This window comes from Colius striatus, chromosome 3, assembly GCF_028858725.1.
Source record: "Colius striatus isolate bColStr4 chromosome 3, bColStr4.1.hap1, whole genome shotgun sequence".
NCBI lineage: Eukaryota > Metazoa > Chordata > Aves > Coliiformes > Coliidae > Colius > Colius striatus.
The window spans coordinates 20566207-20592515 of NC_084761.1; the positions used below are offsets into that span (position 1 = coordinate 20566207).

The 26309-nt window shown below is 44.7% G+C and overlaps 1 protein-coding gene across 3 annotated transcripts in view; it reads right to left on the reverse strand.

Annotated features, from left to right (window-relative positions):
• Nucleotides 1-26309, reverse strand: part of SLC4A4 (solute carrier family 4 member 4) — a 246237-nt gene that overhangs the window by 12076 nt on the left and 207852 nt on the right. For all 3 annotated transcript variants that reach the window (XM_061994177.1, XM_061994176.1, XM_061994178.1), the window contains 9 exons: nt 22454-22725; nt 16899-16969; nt 15861-16049; nt 13690-13803; nt 13189-13350; nt 8160-8338; nt 6744-6816; nt 2846-2914; nt 871-1044 (listed from right to left, as the gene is read on the reverse strand). In XM_061994177.1, the coding sequence (XP_061850161.1) occupies nt 871-1044; nt 2846-2914; nt 6744-6816; nt 8160-8338; nt 13189-13350; nt 13690-13803; nt 15861-16049; nt 16899-16969; nt 22454-22725 (1303 nt within the window). The remainder of the gene's footprint in view (nt 1-870; nt 1045-2845; nt 2915-6743; nt 6817-8159; nt 8339-13188; nt 13351-13689; nt 13804-15860; nt 16050-16898; nt 16970-22453; nt 22726-26309) is intronic.

The following is a 26309-nucleotide window of genomic DNA, read 5'->3' on the forward strand; positions in this document are numbered from 1 at the left end:
TACTCCCTGCTCCCTCATTTAAGATACATGGTCAAGGGTTTTGATGCCTAAGGCAAAGTGTACGTACAAACTCACCATAACACTTGCTTGTCTTCTATTTGGTGTAAGTGCCTAAATGTATCTATAGCTCTAGTAATAACCTGAATGCACAGAGAGCTGCTCACTATTCCCTTTGCTTCATGTAGAAATACTGTATCAGACTGACTACACAGTACATATTTAAGAAACAGTTTTTCTATGTGATGAACATTTTCACTTTCAACATCCAAAGTAAGTTTTAACACACATTATTAGAAAGCAGACATGCATCCTATAAACTTCTGTATAATCCTCCAATGCCAAGGACATGAACCAACATTACTGGCTTTTTACAGAGTCTTAAGGGCTGGAAGGGACCTCTTCATTCAGGTTCAAGGAAAAGATGTTCTTTTCTTGTGCTCTTGATTTAGCTAATCTTTTCCTTCCCTTTGGCACACCTCTTAGCAGCAAGATACATTCTTGGTTTTGTCAGTTTGTGCTATTTAAAAGCAACGGAGACATTTTCTGCACAGTAAGTAGTGTGGACTAAAAAAGGAAAACTATGCACCTTTCATTGGTTCATGCAGCTCCAGAAGAAAATGCAGCAAATCTAACCTTGGCAGCCAGGAATGATCATAACTAACCACAGCTTTCTGGAAAAAAAAAAGCAACTTTCCAGGCTTGTTTTCCTCTAGAGGATTTATGTGAAGGCAGTTGTGGCAACATTGACCCTGTGCAGTCTTACGTCGGTGCCATGAATGGAGACTGAGCTAAGGACCTGACAGGGAGAGGGTGGATTTGCCTGTTTATGGGAGGGTCTGAGAGAGGGATGTGAAGAAGAGCATCTCCTACCATGACAGGGAATATGATGGCAGCCACAGTTGACTTTAGGATCCAGAGGAGGGCCAGGCACACCACCTGCAGGAAGGTGAAGAGATGAACCCTGCGCAGTGGGACGTGGCGCAGGTAGATAAAGTCGGGCTGGTGTTTTAGAGGCATCAAGAGCAGCTTCAGACGGTCCATGAACTGTGAAAGAAAAGAAACAGACATTTAAATGAAACCTAGGATACCCAAAAACGAGATACAGAGCTTTATTCCACTACAAATCCACCTTGAATCACCTGATGTGGGCCTAACGCAGGGTGAGTTAATGTGTTATCTCTACTGCCTCAAATGAAGGTCCTCCATCTATGCTGTATTTGGTGACTGAACAGAGACAGTGAAGTATCTCTCAAAGCAAGGCCTTGAAGTGCCCTTATTCTAAGGAGCAGGACTCCATGTGACCTGGTGGTCAGTATTGGGATTGTTAAACAATAGAAGGGTTGTTAGACACTGGCATAGGCTGCCCAGGGTAGTGGTGGAGTCACCATCCCTGGAGATATTTAAAAGCCATGTAAATGAGGTGCTGAGGGACATAGTTTAGTGGTGGGCTTGGAAGTGTGAGACTAGTGGTTGGACTCAATGAGCTTGAAGGTCTTTTCCAAACAAAACAAATCTGTGATTCTATGTATGTAAACCAAAGAATGAAGGTGTCTGGAAAATGCTCCACCAGCTTCAAAAGAATGGGCCTGAGCTGCTGCAGCTATGGACACAGGGAGTTTTCTCTCAAAGGGAGCACTCCGTTACCCACAAAACACGGCAAACAAGATGAATGTTCAAACTACTGTCAGCATCAAACTCTGGGTCACTTCTGTCACCCTCCCCTGCCCTGCTCCTGCCAAGGAAACACATTCAGCATTTAAAAACAATGCTTTTTTTCTCCTTTTTTCAAGTAAATTGGGAGCAAGAGGTCAACAGAGGTGAAGGCAGACATCATCTTACCAGAGAATAAAGACACCTAACCAAAGAGTGAGAAAGATGGGTAGCTTTTCTGGCAGCATCACTTGCCCTGTGCTGGACTGGATGGACTTGGCATTAAACCAAAATCAGGATTTCTCATTGAGTGAAAAAACGTCCTTCATCAGGGGAAAACAAGCTGCCCAGTCCCCTGACCACCTGGGTCAGGAAGCAGGGGAAATCCCCTCCAGAAGAACCAACCCCTGGGCCAACACGACAATCCCTTCATTGTCCCCTGCCTGAAGGCGGGCTGGCTGCTCGCTGCTGAGACCAGATGGATCTCACATCCCTGAATGAAAGCTGAGGCCGTTTGAAAGAATACCCAAGGAAATTCCCATGGTGCTCACAGAACAGGCAGTCTTTTCCCATTAGAGCACAACTGAGTGCTAAAAAGAAAGGACACAATTAATAGGGTGCCAAAAAGCAACAAAACCACTTCCAGCTTCCTAAGGCCAATTACAGACACTGTGCTGTCAGAAAGGCTCCTTACATAATATTTCCTCAACAACAAAGAAAAGGGGCTTGGCTTCCCCCCCTCTGGCAAACAACAATGTTCCTGCCTGTTAATGTTGCAGAATAGCCCAGTGCCACAAATCACATCCCCTTGTTTACCATCTGTCTGCAACAGAAGATCTGAACCATCCTGGGAGCTCTGCAAGGGCATCGCAGCATCACTGAGCTGGGCTGGGCTAGGGGAGAAGATGGACCCTGAGTCTCCTCAAAGCACCCCCATCTCTCACAGGGCCCAGGCTTGGCTGCTCTCCTGCTAAGCAGATTGCTCCCCTTTGCTCTCCAGCTCAGGCCAGCCAGTCTGTGGCAATGTTTGTAAACAGTTGCTATCCTCCCTGAGTTTCTTGGAAAGGAAAAGGTGGCAGTGAAAGAGAAGGGAAAGGCTAGAGGGTTGTGAAAGAAATCCTGCACTGGTTAATGATTGGCATCTTCTAGAGAAGGCCTGGTGGGAGGCCTTCTCCTGGCCTTTGGAGGGACTTACCTGTACGCCGTTGAGGGAAGCGACACCCATGTAGAGGAAGACACCGTAGAGCACAGGCATGGGGATGAACTGTGGGGGAAGAGCAGAAAAACAGACTGAACAACATTCTCAAATACAATATACTATTAACGCATGGGAAGACAAAACTCCTACCCTGTGATTCACTCAAATTGCACCTATGCAGAGTAATAAAGCAAGCAAGCAATCCTTCTGCTGTGTATTGAGAGCCGCAATCAGGTTTGTGCAATCGCTGGAGAGCTGAGGAGCAAGGCAAGCACCAAACACACCCCAGGCTCTCCCAGTTCCCTGAGACCTGGACATCTCTCCAAGAATCCAAGGGAATCAAGTAAGCAAGTGCCAGTCAGTCAGCAAATTAAAGAACAGGCAGGATAAATGTCTTCCAGTAAGCTTCAAACCGCTTTTCACCTCTTGGTTTCTGGCAAGACTAGAAGCAGAAGGTAGAGAAGAAAAGGCAGCATGATTCTGTGGTATGTCCAGCTCAGTAAGCCATGGATGTCCATCCAGAAAGGCTCTTCTCTTGAGTCCCACCTCAGCAGTGGCGGACATGCCAATCAAATCTCTGACTGCATCATCTTTCGCTCACATTAATCTCTAACTATTCACAAATACAGAACCATGAACTACTTTCTTCACTGCCAGAAACTGCCTCTGCAAACATCAGTGTCTGCTCTCTCAAGTGCTAAGTTCTGCCCTTGTCTCCATCATTGCTCTTGCCATCGGAGACATCTTCCTTAGGAAGCAAAAGAGGCAAATATTACCAGCTGGCACACTCCACAGAACAAGCATCAGTCCCCTCCAGCCTGAAGCACAAATCTTTCCTCAAGGGCAAAAGCCACTGCGTGGCTGCCAAGAGGGGAAGCGCTACTTGGCCCTGTCACAGGCCTGTGTGCGGACAGTGTGGCCTGACTGAGCTCAACGGGAACACCTGGGTGCACACCACACATGGGAGCTGAAGAACAGACTTTGTATGATTTATTTGAACCCAAGAAGGAAGGGAAGAGCTCTGCTGTTGCTGTTGCCCAGTGACAGCCTCCGTGCAGTGACGGGCAGCTGCCACTGAAGGGCAGCCGCAGCACAGCCTCGGCTCCCACACAACCAGCTGTAGGAACATTTGTCTTTCTACCTGTGCATGTAACTCAGAGGCAAAGCACACAGCAGTTTTTCAGTGTTTTCTTGTATTTCCCATTACATGATTCATCATTTACTGGGTCAGAAATATACTTCCATACACATATCCCTAGAGGCCTTGATCCCAAACGCGTGTACCAAAGTCACCATCCCAGCACAAAGCCTCTCTGGCTGCATTTTTCCCTTCCCTCCCCTGTTTCTCATTCCCTGACACCTCTGGTGATCTCCTTGACTGCTAATTCCTCCTTTTGTATTTATTTGCCTCCTTCAATGAGCTGCATTGATATTTCACATTAAAAGCCAAATGTGTTTTTCTGCAGCCTGGGTCAACAACCTGCCATCCGTTCATAGGGAGGGACAGGGAGCCAGCATGTGCTTCACACAGCTGTGGGTGTCCACAGGATTCAAAGCCCTCACTGCATCTGAGGGATGAGATGAGACAAGGCAAGAACTCCTCTGGGAAGGTGGGTAGGTGGCTTTCAGAGTTTGCCTTTCTAGTTTATTTACATTGCTTCCTTTTCCTCCCCTTCTGTTTTGTTAATTTTTTTTTTATTGGATAAAAATGTCAAAATATGATTCTGTAAAATTAATCCTGTAAATGATCCCTAGATGAAACTTCAGTACATTATCCTGCAAATGACACTTTTGTGTTGGAAGGCCTTCTCTTTTGGGAAAGTATTTACACAAGGTGGGGCTGCTGGCTTAGGCACTCTGAGCAAACCTGCTGCTAGCCAATAGAATTAAAAAACTATTTACAGGAAAGTGTCTGTCATTCTCCTAGCAGGGCCGAGGGCATTTCTGTGGAGATCTGCCTCAACAGAGAAGAAACATCAGTGATGTGCAAAACCAGCACAAACACTGCAAAACCCACAAAAACCAAACACAAGATTATTCCATGGATTGCCTGTTTTACTGAATTTGGGATCCCGAGCCTTCTGGCATGAGAAGACTTAAATGTTCTGCAAGGCTAAGCAGTTCTCTGTAGTGGTAGACCCTGCTGTTGGAGTTTGTGAAAGGTCCTGAAATGCTGCCAGGCCCTTCAGGCTGGTAGATGCGGGAGGAGTGTGCCCATTTGCCCTCAGGCCTCCCCGGCGATCTTCCGTGTGCACTTTCAGAGGGGAAGCACAGACAAATCATGAATGAAGCAGTAACAAGGGAAATAATAGACCATGGTGGAATAGAGAAAGAGAGATTTCACCGGGAAAGGTAACACGAAGCAACTGACAGAATGACTATTCAGGCACTATAATAAAAGGCATGGAAATGCCTGTTTGTGCAGAGGAGGAAACTGGTCCCAAGACACAAAAATTAACTAATTGTAAAAACAAACCTAGGAATCAAGAATAGGAACACACTGCCTTTGTAAAGCCACTTTCTCCAATTTATACATAGGTAGCATCACTGCTCTCTGCCTGCCTCGTCCCCTTCAGGCTTAATCTAACTGTGCCTCACAGGTCTCATGCCTTCCAATCACCTCATGACCTAAAACTCATTTGCCTCCTCCAGAATTGTTTCTCCCTGTCTGCGCCCTCACAGCGTTATGATGCACAGTGCAACTCTTCCACCACATGTTACTGTTTCAACATCTTCTGCTTGTACCATTAGTCTAGGGATCTGAGGAGATGGACTTCTGCACTTGACAGCTCCTGTTGTAGGGTTTGGCGCTACTCAAACCATCATCCCCAGAGAAGGCAGTGTCCTCCACAAGGCATGGAGAAGCAGGTTTTCCAGTTTCTTTCCACCATCTGATGTTCCACTAAGGATGTGTTTTTCTGTGTCTATGTCCTGACACATTTCAGATCTTGGAAAGCAGCTACCTACTTAGATTAAATGGTACATCAGCAGCACACCTGTCCAGAGCCTTGACTAAACCCAGAAGAAAAACAAATTCAAGCAATTAAGAAATCACATTTAATTGCGCTGCTTCCTCCAGAAACACCTTTTCCATACTGCTGAGCTGGGCATTGCTTTTAAATCATAAGGACTGTGGTATATTAGGAGAATCCAGTCTAAAAGTATGAAATTTTGATTGCAGTGATGGCTTTTAAAAACAAAAAAAAAGGCCAGGCAAGCTGCAGGAGCCTTGTGCTGGTGAGGTGTTTGTGCTTTTGGCAGTTGCACTGGGCAGGGTACAGCTCTGCTATGGCAGTGGCAATGGTCCCAAAGATTTTTGGCCAAAAATCCACCCATAGACTAATACCACCAGCTGCAGGCTCTGCTCATTGCCAGCAGTTCTGTATATTCTCTCTCACCAAAAAACCCTCCTTGGTGGGCATGCAGATTATGAGTAAGTAGCAAATGAAGATGTTTTTCCACACAGCAACTCTACTATATTGCCAACTGTCCTTCCATCATGCCTTCAGTAGGCTCTCAAGCTTTATCCACAAGGTATTTTCCATAAAAACACAGGCACAGCAGAAGTATAAAAGTGCAAAATGAAAGGAAATAACTTTATGTAAACATGGAAGAAAAAATTTAAAACAAACCAAAAAAATCACAGCCCTTGAGGTCACCAGCCCTGAACTTTGTCACTATTGCTATGTAGAACATTACAATGCTGCTTTTTCCTTCCAAAAGGTTTGCGTTTAAGCTTCCAAAAGACTGTAAAACTGCATCAGTAATTCTCACTAATCTCCTTTTCCATACTTCAGTGATGAGCTTTTCCAGTAGCACAAAAATAGTCTGACAGTTGCTGTGGCCCTGCCTTGGCTGTGCGAGCAGAAGGAAGCAGAAAACGTGATGTCCTTACCTTTAGGATGGGAGCCATAAAGACAGACACGCCAGTCAAAATGAAAACGATGACTCCAGTGACTCTCTGCTCCCTGAAACAAAATCACTGGGTGAGCAGGATGGCTGCAGCTTTCACACTGGCTTTATTCCCTGTTGGACTACTCAAAACCCACAGAAAGCCTGACAACTCATTTTTGCAGCCATATTTTCAAAGCAGACTGGTGATTACAAGCCAACAGCATCAGGCAGGGATCTTGATCCTGATCAAGCCTCCTTTGTTCAAACACCTAATCATTTTTTGTATGCTGCCTTAGCTCCAATGTTTGCATATCAACAGAGTACTGCTACTGAGTAAGGCGGAGTGTGTTTACATGTTAAACATTAGAAAACATTACTGAGCAATTCAGACTCCTTGTACAGCAGTATTTATGACATACAAATAGGTAACACATCATTAGCTCTCCACTCTTTGATGAGTAGTGTATTTTGACTCCTAGTCATAGTACTCCAGTAGCTGGATAAATGGTCCAGGCCTTCATGGGGAACTGAACATGTGCCTTCATTGGCACCCACAGCTGCTCCCTACCATCTAAAAACACTTTGGCCAACAATAACTCAGAGTATTGAATGTTAGGCCATGAAATTTCTATTTAGTTGCCTAAACAAGTGGCCTGATTTCCAGAAGTACTCTTACTGAAAGCACTTTATATCATCTAATTAAGGTAACCAAATACAGAAAAAATTGCTTGATGAAGTGGAGCTGATTGCTGTAGGCATGACAGGTTTACATTTTGCACCACTCTGTTTGCTAACGAATGCCAACTGTCATGGATAAAGAAACCCACAGTAAATGTATCTCCTTTCTCAAACACTGTAAAATTGTGTCTGATCTGCCAAATAAACCTTTGAGGAGTTCCACGGGAGTTTATCCAAGGAATTGCCAGAGACCTGTGCTGCTAAATCTCATAGTCTGGTTTGGAAAGCAGAAAAAAGCAGCGCAAAATTCTTCATGACAACTTTTCAGTGTCCCATGGGCACCAGAGCTCATCCTGTAAAGCTTTATGTACTTTGTGGTGACTTCAACATGCATGCCCAAGGCAGACTGAGAGCTCGTCTAAGCTCCGGTGTGAAGTTTCCTTCCTTTGCTGCCACGCATCTGCACAGGCTTTCCCCCATTGACAGGCATGCACAGAATACAACAGTTTTCTTCGTTTTCAAGAAAGAATATTTGCAAAAGGGCTACACCAGATAAACTTCTAACTGGATATATCCTCTGCAGACAAAAAAAGCTGCAAGGATAGAAAGATTTACAGCAAAACTAAGAGCTAGTCCCCCTGTACCTCTGCATGTGTCCTGCTAAAAGCAAGGCCATTGGTGGTACAAACTGTCCATTGCAGGCAAACAAGGCAATGAAGGTCTTTCTGTTTTGACATACCTCACTCCTAGAAACTTGGGCTGTTCTCCAGGGGCCGAAGTTTCCGTCTCCATCTTCAAGCTGTCGATATGAGCAATGGAGATCACAGTAGCAGCAACATACCAAGGCAGACCCATAAAGGAGCACACAATCATGAGAATGGCCACCCAGAACAAATCCAGATGATATCCAGCACCTTTCTGTGAAGGCAGACAAGAGAACCTTTAGCTTCATTATCTACAGTTCTGACAAGCTCTGACAACAGTAAGCACGGGAGACAAGCAGACTTGCAAGTAGTCTGACCAAACACCTTGTGTATAATACATAGTGCTTGGAGGTTGAGCTGGTACAAACCAAGTGCTGAGACCAGTCAGATAGCTCTTCAGAGGTACTTGATGCAGCAGACCTTGAGTTACAGACAGAGCACACCATCTTCAGCAAAAAAATATACACGTTGTATCTTGTAAAAGCTCTCTCTCTATATATATGTGTGTCTATATTTTTTAATACACATACACACATATAATTCTTGGCTACAGTGTGTTTATAGTGTCCTGAGGGAGCTCTGTATTGTCTCTTAAAAACAAAAAAAGAAACCCCACTATAAAGTGGTATTTTTATAATGATACGTTCCCATTTTTTTAACACAGTAAGGCAGTGACAAGAGACCCAGTGCCCAGCACCATCCCAACTCCTTGCTTCCTCCCTGCAACACGTGCCAAAACTTGACAGCCTCTTTTCACAGCACGAGACAGTCAGGGCAGAGCCAGAGAGTTCAGAGAGGCTGAGCGGATGGAACGCAGGAGAGCGGCTTGTGACGGCATAGGCCATCTGTCCCACTGCTCTGCTACAAGCACACACTTCTGCTGGCGTGGTGGGAGGCCAAGATCCATACCTTTGTGCACCAAGTCATCTCACATTGTGTGAGCTTGGATGTGCACAGAGCTTTAAACATCCCAAATACCCTTCAAAACCAGTACAGAGCCTAACTATAGTTTCAAGCAGCTGTTGTAAAATAACTCTCACTGTCATGACTTAATGAGGTCTACCTGAAAGCAATCTCACAGAAACATGGTGCTTGCCTAAAGGCAACACAGAATCATAGAATTATTTTGGTTGGAAAAGACCTTTAAAAGCTCCTTAAGTCCAGCCATTAACCTCATATTGCCAAGTGCCCACCACTAAACCATGCCCCTCAGCACCTCACCTACATAGCTTTTCAATATCTCCAGGGATGAGGACTCCATCACTTCCCCGGGCAGCCTGTGCCAGTGTCTAACAACCTGATCAATGAAAAAGTTCTTCCTAATCTCCAATCCAAAACTTCCCTGGTGCAACTGGAGGCCATTTCCTCTTGTCCTACCACTTGTTACTCAGGAGGAGAGACTGACCCTCACCTCACTACAACTTCCTAGCAGGGAGTGATCATGTCTCCCCTCAGCCTCCTCTTGAGGCTAAACAACTTCAGCTCCCTCAGCTGCTCCTCATAAGACTTGGTCTCTAGATCCTTAAACCAGCTTCATTGTGCATCTCTGGACATGCTCCAGACCCTCAATGTTGCTCTTGTAGTGAGGGGTCCAAAACCAAACATAGTGCCTTTTGCTGTCTCAGAGGGAGATCTGAACTCCTGCACTTAAGATAGGAAGCAAATGCAGGATCTCGCAGTTGGGACTTCACAACTGCTGAGTTCTTGAGGATCACATCTGGTGCCAGAGCCATCTTCCTCAGCACCCAACCCTAGGCTCTCTTGGGGAAAGCAACCAGAACAGGTCATGGGCTCATACCATATCAAAAAGAGAAAGCTGACCTCATTCTTTACTAATCCTTTAATGGATTTCCACCAGTCAAGTGCTGAAAGTGAATCACAGAATCTTAAGGGTTGGAAGGGAACTCAAGAGATCATCTAGTCCAATCCCTTGCCAGAGCAAGAAGAAGGAGTGAAGAAACAAAAGAGTCACCAAAGAAGGAATCTTCAGAAAAACATTGGACAAATCTCCAAGGTTTGCTATTGTAAAGAATAGTAACCTTTTAAAAAATACTGTTCAATTTGATTTTATTGGAAAGAAGAAATGATCTAGACCTACTTGGTGACCCAGGAGGGAAAGCAACCCAGCTCATCTCAAATAGTCCTCATTGTTTTCCTCATATGTGTGTGGCTTACCTTGGCTGGCCAGCAGCACTGGGACGGGCACTTAGTGAAGACACTAGCAGAAAAATAACTTGTCCTTCTTTTAGTCTACAATAGGTTTTGTGTCCAGAGGTGTTTTTTGGTGCAGTGTAGCAGGATCAGACTCGTGAACCAATGATTAAACAAAAGCATGTGCTCATAACCATAACAAAGGAAGCAGGAAATATATATTTTTAATATTAAACAATACTTACTGGAGTGTTTATACTTCTGTCACTAAAAAAGTACACTCCATGCTGACAACATAACCACAGTCATTGCCTACAAGTTGAAGAGACAAGGGGTCTCTTCATGGGGGAAGAACAGTGAATATATTCTTCCAATGATTAAGAAACTGATATGCCTGCCTAGTTAGGTGCAGGAGACAGACCTAAAACTGAGACCATGTCAATGATTAGCTTCCCCCCAGGAAAGATGTGAGCACAGGATTGAATATATCTGCCTATATCCAGATGGCAAAAAGTGATGTTCTAAGGGCTTTTTTTAAAGTCCCATGAGACTATCAGCCAGCGCTCATCACTGCACACAGCAAAACTTTCCCAATTCTGTGTTCCTCTGACTTTCTCCTCCAGGTCTGCTCAGGATGGTCTTAAACCACAAGGAGGTCCTCTAATGTCCACAGTGACCATATGAATTGAAACATCCTCTGCTTTTTTGAGTAAAAGCTCCATTCACAGCTCTCAATAACTAATAACTGATGAAGCAGATACCTAAATAATGACCTAGCATTACCCATGATTTGAGGGAGTGTTTACTCTCAGGGGTTAGACTACTTGAAATCTGTTCTGTTAGTGGGAGGAGAAAGTCTTCTCTTAAAGGAATTTAATATTTTTTCTGTAGAAGTGACTGCAAGGAAAGGAAAAACCCTAAAGGCATAAAAAATTGCATAGTACTGGTCTGGAAAGTTTATTTTAAAAACATTACTACATCCTAGGCTGTTATATGTCAGCAGATATAAAACTCTTCTTTAAATAACACCCAGCTCCAGCTATGCCCTTGTTATGTCTCAAATCTCTTTGGCGTATTGCTTATCTTTTACTGCACTGCACAGCCAACACAGCTGTCATACTTGGGCCATGTCTGGCCATACCCACCCAAGGTGAGGTCCTGCCATCGCCCCAGCACGTCAAAACCTCCTCTGGAGTGTCTGAAGACACACCAATGTGCCGTGCCTACTCAGGACAGACACCACACAAAGGGATCTTGTGCTGCTGACAGCTGGGAACATCCACCATTTATAATTTTACACAATAAACACAGTATCAGGGCCTTATCAAAACTGCCTGTTGCGAGAAGGTGAGAGAGATTTTCGCATGGAAGCAGCAACACAGTGCTGAGCAAATTAAAATTAGGTCGTGGCTCAGGTAAAAGTTGAGTGCCTGAGAAAGGAGGCTCTTCCAAACTCACAGCCTCTCCCCACTGCAAGCCTGAAAATACACACTCTGTAGATCTGTGCATTATCTAGTGGATCCACTCTGGCCACAATAATTTTCCTTTCTATGCCCATGCATCAGATTCATAAAGTAACCCCTTATAGTCTATGACAGAAGTGCAGGAAGAAAGCTGATCACAATCACAAAGCAGCTTTCTCTCCTTAAAAACAGCAGCAGATGACAGCAAACAGGCCCAGGTCTTGGAGGGAGGTAGGAAGAAAAAGAGATGTTAAAAGTAATTTGATGTTAGAGGAGAGGTTTGGGTGAGCTAGACCTGGGTCTGTGACTAGAGTATTTGAAGTGAACGGCCATTTGGAAGTACTAGCACTATCAAAACCCAGCAGTTTTGCCTAACAGCTGTAAAGGCAGTGAATGATCAGACCCTTCTGCTGGCCCCAGTCAGCTTCCCAAATGTCTTGTTGAAAAGAATGCCAGAAAGCACCCTCAGTGGAAAGCATCCTACCCTTCCTAAATGTTACTTAACATCATGTTTGACCAACCTGAGAGCCTTTTATGAAGATGTAATCAGGTGGATAGATGGTGGTAGGGATGTATCTGGATTTCAGTAAAGCATTAGACACTGTATCCCACAGCATCCTTGCAGTGAAACTGAGAAAGTGTGGGCTAGATGATCAGGTAATGAGGTGGATTGTTATGTGGTTGAAGGGAAGAAGGCAGAGAGCTGTGATCAATGGGGCAGGGTCTAGTTGGAGGCCTGCATCTAAAGGAGTCCCTCAGGGGTCAGTGCTGAGACTGGTACTGTTCAACATATTCATTAATGACCTCGATGAGGGAACAGAGGGCACTGTCAGCAAGTTTGCTGAGGATACTAAACTGGGGGGAGTGGCTGACACACCAAAAGGCTGTGCTGCAATTCAACGAGACCTGGACAGGCTGGAGGGTTGGGCAGGGAGAAATCTAATGAAATTCAGTTCTGCTCTAATTTCTTCCAGCTCTAGCCATGCCTTTGCCAGATGAGTAGTGGGTAGGATGTGAAGGGCCTAAGTCCTCTCCATCACCTAGAAGAGAAGAAGGTAGCTGACTGGTTTTGTGAAATCCAACTATTCATAGTACGGGACATGTTTGTGAAGGAAACATTCTCATATAGAAATGCGTGAGGCTGCACGATGGTGAAACCAATCAAAATGAGTAAGGGCTTACTAAAGGAGTCATGGAGAGCTGGTCCTGCACAGGGCTCTTGTTTTAGGAGGAAAGCAAATGCTGTTTTGTGCAACACTCAGTTTTCAACTGAATCAGCTGTTTTCCTGGCAAAAACTCTAGTTAACAAAACAAATATTGTTCAATATCAGCAATGACATTCCTGAGCTGGCGTGTACATTCAACACAGTCACAGGCCCTCCTCCATCTCTAGCATGGAAGAAGCCCTGGGCAGCTTTCTGCACGTGTGCAAGACACAACACACACCCACCTTGAGCTTGTGCTCCTTCCTGTTGACGATGACAGCTGTGATTTGCTGGTCCATGAAGATAAGGATAGTCACCAGTAGTGCAGGGATGGCTGCTGCCAGGTACACCCACCACGGGTTCCCTCCAAAAGGGGGAATAAACCAACCCCTCTCAGGACTGGTTGGCTTTTAAGGGCAAGGAAAAGAAAGCTTGCATTAGAGTCACAATATAGGAGTGATGACATCCTAAATACACTTGTATTTCCAGCAATAGGGCTACCGGGAGACATTAGTGGTTTGTAACAATTTGGTCCTTCCCAGTAACAGCAAAAAAAGGTTCAAAATATGGAGGCAAGAATTAGATGATAAAATGATACTAATAAAAAAGGTATAATCTGAGTAAAAGGGTCCTTTCCAAACAGCTGGCTACTTTCCTGTTTTGATGGCAAGTCATTTTATACAACACAGATAGGTGGAAAAGGGAACCTCTTCCTAAAGCCACGGAACAAGTTGACAATGACGTACCTTGAATTCACTTGGCACAATTAGCTTTGGTGTGTCCACACCTACCAGGGCATCTATTCCACAGAAAATCAAAATGGACAAGATAATGGCAAAGTCACTGATGAGCTTCCGGGCCTGAAACAGAAGTTGACAACACAGCAGTAGTTAGCACTAAGAAACACCATTTCCCCCATGCTTTAGTTTCCATGTGATACTTCAGGCTTGGTGGCAATATAACTTCACGGTTTCTTCTCTCTTGAAAACACAGGTGTGCACTGTCACACCTAAATGTGCCTGAAAGCCAAACAATTCAACTTAAATGGAAGTATGAAAACAAGCCTAAGGAAAAAGAAACTCCCACAAGAATTGTTCAAGGCAGTCTCATTAACGTTACATTTGACAGCAGTCAACAGCCATTCACACAAAGATCTAGTTCCTCTGCACCTGTGTCTGAAGAGATCTTCTGGGATCAGCTTCCAATATTAACAGATATTCAACATTTACAAATTAACCTGAAAAACCATGACTTGTTCAGACACATAAAATATAAATTCATTCTGTTTATCTACTGAGCTCTGATTCTTTAGGGTCCACATTCACATTCATGGGGTTTTTTTTATGCAGGGCCAGTCACCACTTCTCACATTATCACGGGGTTCCAGAGGTATGTGGCTATAACAAAAAAGTACTGTGATATCCACAGACTCTATTCTTTCAATATGACTGATTTTGCAGTACAGACGGAAAAAAACAAATTGAGAGGGAAGAAATAGTACTTTATACCAGATGATGGAAACAGTCCCAAACTTCTCTTTAGAAGATGAGAAGACTCAAACTTGCAGGACAGATTAGGTGGTCTGTACAACTGGCAGAGATCACATTGGTTTCTCTTCAAATAATATATCAACTTAAACAGATAGGAACACAAACTAGGCTTCTCAGCTAAATCCTCAATAGGCCCTAAGAGTGCAACTCTCCTGAAGACATTGGAATACAACTGAAAGCTGTCACTGCTCAGACCCCAAAATCTAACTGGGCAGGACCCACCATCCTTGTCTGTAACTGTGTGATTTTTTCAGAGCTGTTTTTCCTTCCAGGTTTCCTGGGTTCACATGGTTACAGATAAATTGAGCTGCATTCCAGGCCTGATGGAATTTGTTTCCTTTTTATTAAAAATAATAGAAGTTCAATTGTAGCACAGCAAAAGAGTAAACATCCATGCAGGATAAATCCCTGTGTGTCAGAATGCCAAAAATGAGGGATGCAGGGCAGGTTTCAGAGAAAAACACCGCTTGGGTACACACAGAAATCGCCAGCTTGCACGCTGTCCTGGGAACTTGATTTGGGGAGATAAAACAAGCAGATGCACCTGAGAGGTGCATGCAAGTTGGCTGTAAGTCTGAGCAAAATCTTGTTTACATCAATGCAGAGGTTTTTCAGGTCATCTGTATTTTACATCTGATCCTTGGAGAAGAGTGAGAATTTCTGCTGTAGGTCCCTACCACAACAGGTAGGCTAGGCAGGAGCTGGAGTCAAGTTCAAAGTTTTTGCACCCATTTCTGAGTTTTTCAAGAGCTATGTGGCAACACCAAAGATGTGTCTCTATTCTCCTGTTCTATAAAGACAGCTTGATTACCTGCTTGTACTCCGTGGCAAAACAAAGGGCTTCTTTTCTCCTCCTCAAATACTCCCCCTGGCCATAAGCAGGGAGACTTGTGACATACAGCCAATAGACCCTTTTGGTCATTTGATTTCTGTGGAGCATCCACACATCCTACCCCAGAGTCTGTACAACACATTGGGCTGTGTATCTGACACTGAAAATGGCCAACTGACACTATACATGCCCAAAGGACACTTGTGATTTCTTAAGGCTGATAAATTACATCACGATGTATCTCAGCCTGGAAGTGTTGTCTTCAGCACCTTTAAAATCACTCCCACATCTCCACAACAGATTATGTCTCATTTTGGCTCCTCTGCTGCCTTATCCATGCTCTCAAAAAACACCAAGAGTGACAGCTAAGCAATCCCAGATACAACTTAGTCAACCAGTTCCATGTTTTTATCTTGACCAGTGAAACCTGGATTCCCTGCAATGCCTTTCTCCTTCTGTGCGTGTGACAGCTGTATCAACAGGAAGGCTGAAGTTTGCACTCTGAAACATTACTAGGGTGAAAGGGGTTACTTACAGTGGTTGGAAAATACCGACTGGTCTTGAATTTCTTCAGGGCCATGGAACAGGTGTAAGTGCCAAAGAAGAGGATGAAAGACATGAGGGTGATGTCAGGGACGTAGTCACAGTTGTTGCCCACAAGTTGCCCTCCGTATTTCAAGCACTCTTTTGTTGACAGAGATGACCAGTTAATGGTGGTGTTGTACTGTAGAACAAAAGAGAGTATTTCCATAAAGCTGTGCACAAGGTGCTCAAACTAGGATGAGAACAGGGACAGAGCTCCAGGAAGAATACTGGGAGGAAAAGGGAGGCACGGTGCAGAGGCTAAAAATCCTTGTGCTTCGTTTGCTTTGAAATTCTTAAAGCATCCAAAAAGAGGCTTGGAAACAGAGATAAGCTCTGCATCCCGGACTGGCTTCCCCACGAGGAACCAGAGAATTCTCTTTCTACTAGGCAACTTGATGCAACACAAGAGTGGCCACCAAGTATAAAGAAACAGAGGCAGGTAGGATCTGTATTCTTCAGTAGAAAGGTGTTAATCTGCATCTCCATTTATCTCCACTACATCAAACACAAGTGTGTCTGACCTTATCAAGCTTCATTTCTTTCTCCTCATTGTCCAAAGTTCGCCACCACAGTCAAATGTGGAAAAGTCAGAGTTAGCTACAGAAAACAAAATCCAATTGATGGAACGGGGACCTTCCAAAGGAAGGGCTGGCCACAACATCCCTACTGTTACAGCCCTGGACAATGGGCCAGACAAATACTGGTGGAGAACTATTTGCATCCCAACAAGACACAGATATCAGACTGCAAAAAGTGACTGTTATTAGTAACTAATTAATATGAATCAATTGTGCACACAGCATTCCATAGGCAGTATAACAAGAAGTCCTGGGAGGATCAAGTGAGCAGGTTAAAAATAGCAGTGTCACAGGAAAGGTGGAAGTGTCAGCGTGAGGGTTTTCTTTGTGTGGTCAATTCCTGATCTACTATCACTGCACTTTCAGACTCAAAGGGTGACCTAATCCCTGCCCTCAGCAAGGGCACTTACCATCTCAGCAGAGGAATAGAACAGCTCACCAGCTGACGGCACCGTTGTTCTGTTAAATAACGAGCTATTTACTGCAAGAGAGGATGGGAGAAGGAATACGGTGAGCACAGTGCCGGAAAAGCTAGGAAGGAAAGTAAACTTCAACTATTAAATCATGTGTTAACTCCATCAAACTGTAATCTCTTTGCTCAAGTAATGCAAGTCAACAACATTGTTTCAGTGACTCAAAAGCATCAATTAACAATCACTTAAAAAGCAGAAAGAAAAGGCTGAGTGAAACATTTCAAACCTAGCTGGGGTGTTTTTCAGTCTGTTCTAGAGACAAAAATAGAAAACCAGACAGACAATATAACATTTCATGGTTTTGCAATACTTTTCTAATAACTCTGGATTAAAATAAATATCCACAGAACACTCCTAATTGCTAATTTAAAATTAATGCACAACCCCAAAGATATCCACAAAAGCAAAACTCATTTCAGAATCCAGCGCAAACACACTTTGTGAGTTAAAGAAAGAAAAAGAGCAACTGAAATCAACAGGATGGGGATAATTCCTTTGGAAAAAAGAAAAAAGAGAAGCAGCATCTAGTGTGGCAATGATACGTGTTTTCCTTTTGTTCCAAGGGCTTAGAAATAATTTATTTGCAATTTCATTTAGAAATGCAATCCTTCCTGAGAATAGGTTTGTCTACTATGTCCTCGTGTTTTATTTAGGGCTTGCATGTACTTCTATGTCTGATAAGAATATGTAAATAATATTCATGTATTGTATGGCTCACATTTGTTTAGCTGGAGAACAAATTTGTCTTTACTTGAAATCATCCTAAGGTCTAAATAAGTAGCATGTTCATATGTAGGCAATCTTTCCTGGGCCCTTGACAGGAAAGACCTCATGGATTTTGCTGTGCCTTGATACAGATTTTGCCACCGGCATTTTCATGGCAGGGATCTCTTTGGGAAATCCTTGCTCCTCAATACTGAGGGCAACACCTGAGTAAAGAAACTGTGCCAGGCTGCAAGGCATACAGAAAGGACAGAGCTGAACCTGTCCAACCATCCAACTCCTTTCTTGAGAGATCAAGTTTGAGAAGAGATAGCAAATGTCTCCCTCAAACGTCTCTCATATTCTCTTTCTAGCATCTCCAATTACATCTAAATACGCTTGTGAGGCTTGAGATATGAGGGAAAAGGCTTTTTGGATGGAGCAGTTTGTTCCCTCTGAGCAGAAACATGCAAAGTAGCCAGTTCAACAGAGGCCTTGACAGTACTCAAAACCTGCACGAAGCAGGGAGCAGCATATTGCAACCCTCTAGACCCTCAATCCCCTCCACTGCAGCTATCAAGCCCTGTCAGTGTTCAATCATACAGCTCTGAAGCTTGGCTTTCGGCTAAACAGTTGCTACACAGATATTGTTGGCCCGAAAGTGATGGACTGTGGGTCTGGCTACTTGTTTTGCCTTATAACTTCTTGACCCACCTTATAAAACAGTGTATGTTTGCTCAGAGACACAGACTGGAGGTGCAAAGATCAAAGGGAAGTCCCCGTGGGACATGGTAAGCACTAACTGCCAGAGCACACAGAAATCCTGTTGATGATTTCAAAGGTATTATTTTAAAGTCCTGTGGAAAGCATGGTGGGGCCAGTGAGATACCGCTCCCTAGCTTACTGAGGCCCCTGCTAGTGGGAGAGTGAGCAGAGCATGCTGCAGAAACTGAGCAATGCAAGCTAAGGGCTGATGCAAAAACTCTGGAGTCCAATCTTAATGACACTGAGATTAAAACCAACAGTAAAACAGTCTGAATCAGAGTATGAGGGAAGAAAAGCCAGCTCTACATATGGTATGACAAAACTCAATAAAGTTTTACCTGCACTTACTGTGGAAATAGGGAAATAACTTCCCTGCCTTCAGTACAGCTCCTGACAGCTTATCAACCACTGCTTACAATCTCCTGACTGCAGCAGGCATCGTCTGCTGTAGAGGAAAACTACCAGAAAGAAAGCACCTGCTCCTGCATTACTCTGTCTTTCCTACAACCAGACATCCCCTTCTGTACATCCACCGTGTGCATTTTTGTGCCATTTCCTGAGGCGTGAGAAAAAACTTGCAAACTTTCAGGGGAGAAATGTTAGCATAAAGGATAATTGATGTCCTAACACTCCCTTGGTACTTGCTGCTGCAAGACCTTACAGTCTTGAGCTTTGTTTCAAGGCCATTCCCTACACTACTAGAATCACAGCTTGCTTGGGTTAAGTTCCAATCTCCTCACTTAGGCTGTGTCATCCTCCTGAGCCCAAGGACCAAGAGCCCACCTAGCTGCTGTGGTAAAATTCCTTCTTTCTCTGAGCACACTTAGTCACTGTTAGTGTGCTGAGCAGCAAACAAATATCCTAGGAAGGCAAGGATGATCTGCCTCTACTTTGACATACAGGGCTTTGAAAAAATGCAGGGCATAGAGATTAAGGCCAGTTAGATTTAGTGAGCAATGTGTTACAGACTGACTCCCTGTACATAGCTTTAAGCTTGCATACAGAGCAAGTCACTACCTTTAAAAACAAGCTAACTCAGAGAGGCTGCAGAGCCCCTTTGTGAAAACTTTTGGCTTAAGACTCTGTCCTGGCTGTTGTTCACTATTTTGCTGCTGATTTACTGTTGCGTGGTAAGACAGAAACTCTCCTCTGTAGCTGTGCTGAGCATCTGATGTGGAAACCTATTTATTTAAAGAGCAGGAATTAAATCTGTGCAGTCTTCTGCTTATGGCTGCTGTGTGGGTTTATGCAGAGACACAGCTATACAGATATGTGTGTTTATCGGTGTATTTCAGACCTGTGAAAGGCCAAACTGTCAGCATTATGACTGACATGCCAGCAGTTGTTTGACAGGACACTTGTTCCTCTGGAAAAATTTCTTGCTTCTGTGCATCGAATCCACCATGGAAGGATATGCCACTCAGCAAGTGATGGGAACAGCCAGAGCACCCAACTAGTGCCACTTGCTGAGCCCATACTGTAACCCCAGCACTTGCTGCTTGACACACAGAAGCCTCACATTATTTTTTGAGCTTTTTCTGGATTAAGTTTAAATATGAGATCATTCTGTTAGCTGCTCCACTGACAGACAGTTTGCTGTTTCCAATCTTCTATCTCAACATCTCCTGCTTCTGAAGTGGTGGCCTTGGTGCCTGAGGTGCCCCTGACTCAGCCAGATCTGAGCAGGAGCATTTGGTGTGGCTGGAGCCAAGTCCCAGAGAATTACTTCATGCTGTCAGCAGCTCCAGTACTATCTGGTTGCTCCTTCTGTTCAAAGTCTATTCAATGCTACTTGAAAAACTAAGGAAGAAACATTTGGAGATAATGACAACAAAGTCATCTTTAACCTCAGAAACAAACATCTGGAAAAGGGGCAAATCAGATGATAAGAGAACTGTGGCAGTGAGGGTTTGTGAACTTCATCAAATCACACAAAACTGATCCTCCCCACACTTGCTTACAAAGGTAAGACCAACATTGTATTTCCAGGCACAAATCTCTCAGGAAATAACGTGTAGGCTTCTGCCACATGCCCTGTTTCTTCTCTATGTTCCATCTGTGCCACCATGTTTGCTCTGGGCACTGGGTCTGTGGACCCAGTGGGAAGTGGAGACTTTCATTTCTCATTGACCATTCCTCACTCTCTTAACCCTGAAAGACCAAACACCCTACCATTCAAATGGAAGTAGAACTAGACCAACATCCAAGTGTTTGCAGAGACCCTGTGTCATGGTTTAGGACTAAAGGGTCACGATCAGCCATAAGTACCAAGGGTCTTCGGAACCCCCTAAAGACAGGGAGGGCTCACTCATCTCTTAAGGTCTTGGGCAAAACAGACAAGACTACTCAGCCTGGGGAAGGAAACAAAAATTAACCTGTCACCAACCAAAAACATAACAAACAGAAACACCCAACTGAAAACAAGAGTAGGGAGAATGATGAAAAATACTACCAGCCCCTTTAAGATCCCCTTTCTCCCTCTTCCTAGGCTCAGCCACCTGATCCCGGTGTCTTTAACTCTTCCCCCAATGAAGGGCACAGAGGGGCAGTGAATGTGGGGTCCAGTCAGTCTTTTCCTGATGGCTCCTGCCACTTGTCTGGCCTCCGAGGACGATGAGTTCTTGCTGGTCCTCCTTGCTGCAGTGCAGGGTCCCTCACATGCTGGGCAGTCCTGCACAGGCCACTCTGTCGTGTTCATCCTAAGGGCTGCAGCTCCTCTCTGCTTCCTCTGGGTTGGGGTCTGCAGCACTCATCCCCCTCTGGCACACAGTCTCCAACACTCACCTCCTCTGGCACCGGGGTCCTGTCAGAGCTGTTGGCAACCATTAGTCCTGCCATTGCTCTCTGTGGTTTGCAGGGGAACAGCTGCTCTCTTGCCATGGGCTGCAGGGGGGTCTCTGGCCCGGCGCCGCTCCTCCTCCCTTCCTCCTTCTCTGACTGCAGGGTCTGCATGGTCACCTCCAACTTGCCCAACTCTTCCATCTCCTCCTACACACTACAAATTTCCCCTCTTAAGTAGTGATGGCAGAGGTGCCAGACTGGTGCAGCCAGGCTGGAGGTGAGTCCAAACTCAGCTCCAGGAGAAATTTTGGGAACTGTTTAGAGGGGCAGCATTACAGCCCCCTCCCTGTTACCAAGCAAAAGCAGCTTCACGCAAACTCACCACACCGTACATTCAATAACTAAGGTAAGCATACAGCTCCTAGGGACCCAGTTTCCCACACCTCCTGCACAGAGGCAGCTAGCACCAACCAGAGGCTTTTCCTGTTTGACAGGTATGTTGAGATCATTTGAAGTTTAATTTGAGCACAAGCCAAGTTTCTCACTCGTTCCTCATTGTTTGAAGGGTCCTAGGAGTGGTCACAGCTTCCCCACTGACACCATCCAGAGCACTTCTGTTTATACTTGGGGTTTGTAACCTTTTGTTCCTGGTTGTGTTGCCAGATGTATACAAACGCAGGTATATCCTCACCTGCCTTGCAGCCCACGCTCTACTGATAGGCTGAGTCATTGGATATATTTCTGTTCTAGCAAGGAACTGTCTATGTTTTTCTACTCATACACACAGCCAGGAGGTGGAAAGCTACCTATGTTTGGGTAACACCTTGAATAAATTCAGCTCCTGCATTTGACAAAACAGTACAGTAGATAGCAGGAATGACCTGAGCACCACAGCAGTGACCTGGCCACCACTTCTGCCCCTTAACGGGCTTCTCAGAGGAACGCCATTTAGAATTATCTGCCCCAGGGATGCAGGGAGACGAGGGTACAGAGAGTGCTTCTCCACTGGTAATGTTGCTCATGCCAGCAGTCCCAGGAAGGTCGGCCATAAAGACATTCTAGTTGGCACATAGAGTGAAATTCATCCCTCAGCTTCAAAATTAGGCTAAGAAAGGCTATCTGAAGACAATTGATAAAGAAGGATTAATCTTCCTATTTATTATCTTGACTGCAGCACAAGAGAAAAAGAAAGCAAGTGCAATCTCCTATCTGCAAATTGGAGAGCTAATTAAACATTCTCTTACCTGGATCTAATGGTTCACAGGCACAAGAGTAATGTGTGATATAGTCCACCTTGAACTCTGAGTTGATGGGGTAATGATCTGCCAGCTTGATCATCTTCTTGAAAGCATCGTAAATGAAGATGAAGCTGATAAGGGAGGAAAAGCCTTCTTCAGTGAAGCGGGTAAAGTACTTGACCAGGAAGCTGGCATCAGTAGCGACGAGAATGAGACACTGGAAGGCTGACCAAAGGCCGATCCAGAGACGAAACTCCAAGTAGTCAAAGTCGTTGTCTCTGCAACAAGACAGGAGTGGTGGGAAGGGAAAATATGGGTGTTAGATAAATTCATGGAGGAGCATGACTTCCCAGAGAGAAGTGGTAAACTCAGAGCCTCTGAGACCTGTGCTCATTTAGACTCCTCGTGTGCTCCCAAGAGCTGAGCTCTCAATTTTCAGCCAGGTCACTCCATAAATGTATGAGGGGCAGTTCCATAGCCAAAGTGGCAGAAAAGCATGCAGAAGTGATCAGACCTGCTTACGCCTCCACTAGTAAATGTTACCAGTGAATTCAAGCTCTTTCTAGGCTTCCCAGTAAAAAATCCTCTCTTAGCAAACACACAGCTGAAAAGGCCCAAACACGCAGCTGTCCAGAGCAAGAGCAGCTCAACGCTGACAGCTTTCACCAGCTGAAGACGTAACCACGGTTTATAAATCTCCTTCAGAAAAGCCATCTCCTGCCAAGCCTCATGCTCAGGAGCCTACATTTTCACCTCTCGGGGGCAGTTTTAGCTCAGTGACAGAACACTTGATAGGGTGCTTGCCACCTGGCAAAGCTGATGGCTTCAGAGCTGGCTACAGACTGGTCCTACCATTTACTCAAGTCGCCGCTGCAGATGGACTCCTTCAAGTCTTGGATAGTAATAGTGGAAGATGCCCTTGCATCTCCCATCTACCTGTTTTTACACACCATTTCCAAGTAGAATCAGTGTGCTTTTACACATCTCTACCCCTTGTCAGCATTCAACCACAGGCAGCAAACCTGGTAGCCATTTGGCAGTGTGCTCCAAGCACCTACCCCACCACCAGCAGAAATCCTGGCCAAGAGCAGAGCTCAAGAGCTGTTTTCTAGTACATGGTGTAAAACTGCAGAGGTTCTCCTTTGTTCTCTAGACTAGATCATCTTTGGACTAGATGATCTCTAAAGGTCCCTTCCAACCCCTACTATTCTATGATTCTGCCTCACAGTGGGAACTACAAGTCTGTGATTTTAGAATGGGAGAAAAAGCTGCAGAGCAGGCAGGGTGACAGTTAAAGGCTTGCTGCCAGGCAGAGTCTGCATTTCTGTAAGGATCCTGGGGAAGACGTCAGGCTCAGAACAGGGTAAAGCATCTGCATTCAAACCAAGCCTCTTTGAGGCTTTCTCCTTAATGTAGACATACACCCCAGTGAGAGCTGCAGCCTTTTCACATTGAGAGTCTGACCTGGAAGAGGGGTAAGGGACAAGGAAGAAACAAAGTGATTATTTATAAAAAGAGAAGGGGGAAAAAGAATAACTAAAAGACTCCAGTGACAGCTCTCTGATATATCCGGAGTCAGTGCCTCAGAGAGCAGGAGCTGCCATCCATCTGACCAAGTGTGGAGAGGACGGCTGGCAGAAGCCCAGATGGCAACCTGACTGCACATCACTGAAGAACTTCAAAAGGTTTTAAACTATGTTTTTTTACCCCTCACAGTCCTGCAAAACTTCTGAAGCACACAGCACAAATGAAAAAGCACAGGACATTTCACATGGACAATACAACAGGCTAAGTACTATTGCTGTGATTAATTTTCTTTCCAAGGTTCCTGGAGGGGAAACTTTGCCAACAGCGTGCTTGTGAGGCTAGAGAGCTGAAGGGCTGGGGTCCTGCTTTCCAGCTCAGAAACCCAGCCTCATTTCACAATGGGCACCAGAGAGACTCTGCACAGAAGCAGAGCTCACTCGTCAGGATGTGAGCTGACCCGAGGTGTCCTGTAGCATCGACCCACTCTCTCGGCACCGTGGCAATCGCTGCTCCTGCAGGCACCCAAGGCTAGACACATGGCTGGGGACACAGGCCTTTCTGAGCTACCTCTCCATACACACACATACAAACACACTGAGTCAAACTTTAAATGAATCAGTAGATGGGAAGTCTTTCTAATTTTGCTCCCAGCAGGGAACAGGGTGTTGTGAATATGAACAACCACAAATGCATTATTGAAAAATCACAGTACTTGATTCCAATTTCCTTGTGAGAAAGACAAATCCTGCCATTCTGCTCCAGCAGGTTGTTAGGATAATAGCTTTTGCAACCACCACCTCCCCCTCGAGTTAAAAATAACCACCTTCTCACTCCTAAAACCAAAGTGTTTTTCCACCTTGCCTTTTTCCTTCTGTGTGCTGCACCTGGGCTTTGACCTGCCTGCCAGATGCAAGCAGCTACAGAATGTCTATTCCTAACTTTATGCACTTATTCCAGTCAAGGGAAGAAAAGACAGGTGCTCCTCTCTTGTTCTGCTGTGGAGCTTTCACCAGTCATCAGCTTCCAGATTCCCTCCCTGGGCTAGTGTAATTTTCTAGCCCATTTTTTCTAGCCTCCATCCCTCCCTGCCTATTCACCAGTGAGGGGTAGAGACGGGCTCCAAGTCCATCTCCTCTACCCCTCTTTGGCAGAAGTGAGCAGAGCAGCAGTTCCAGGGCCAGGAAGAGGAGCACTGCATTGCATTTGAAGGTGCAGATCATCTCTCCATAGCATCCTTGACTCCAAGACAAACTTCTCTCTGGCTTGGCATGAATATGGCTTTGTCTAAGAGCAGTCAGAGCGTGCTGCAAAGCCATTCAGGCTTCAAACTCAACAGTATTGATTATAAAATAACTGACATGGACAAGGGGGAGAATCAGACCCTGCCCATTTCATCCTGCACTCCGTTATTTTCACAGGCTCACACTGTCACAAGCACTAGCAAGTGAGTTAAGTAACCAAATGAAATCACCTCGCTCCAAAAAAGCTCAGTGTAGCACCGTGTGTAGGATCACATGTAAATGCATCATCTGCCTCAGCAGAAGCTCTGTACCTCAGAACGCTTCTCTAACATGTAGGGCATTCACAGAAAAGACACGATGGTGTGCTCTCAATTAGTTCTCAGTAACTACCCCCAGAGACTGAATATAATGAGGAAGGAGATACAATTAAACAACTAAACATATACCATGACTCCTGCCTTATTGCAACCTGCAGCTATATTCAGCTTAATAATTCAATAGACCTTTTCTAAAAATAACCACCAAGGGCCAAAGAGCTGTTCCACATCACAGGCGACTGCTTCTCAAAGAAAGCCTCGTAATGCCTGGACTCCAAAAGCTCTTGGTTTTGTGTACCGAAGCACAAGTCTTTTACAATTTCCAGTGCTGTAAACACCCCCTGATGGGGGAAGGGAGGGCTACAAGTGATTTGGGGCATTTTTCGTATAGCCTAAAATCATCTCCTTGCAAAACACTGCCCAAAGTAATTGTATGTGTAAAACCACCAATGAATATGCTGATTCCTTTAGCAATTCTCATCATTCTTTGCCAGCATTGCAGATGTAGGAATACTGAATGAGAACACCTAACAAAATGGGCTCCCTTGAGCTCTGGCTGTCAGCTATTATTACTGTATCAAGGCTAACATGGTGAGGGGAAGAGCAGAATCCAATTTATACCAGTTAGAAGAAAAAAACCCAAGAGCATTTAACACAGTAAAGCTCTGTTGAGGAGTTCTGAGGACACATAGAGATCAATAGCTGTTTTTTACCATAAGTACTTTTGCTTTTATAGGTGATTATTTCAAATGAGCACTGATTCAAGGACAAATCTGG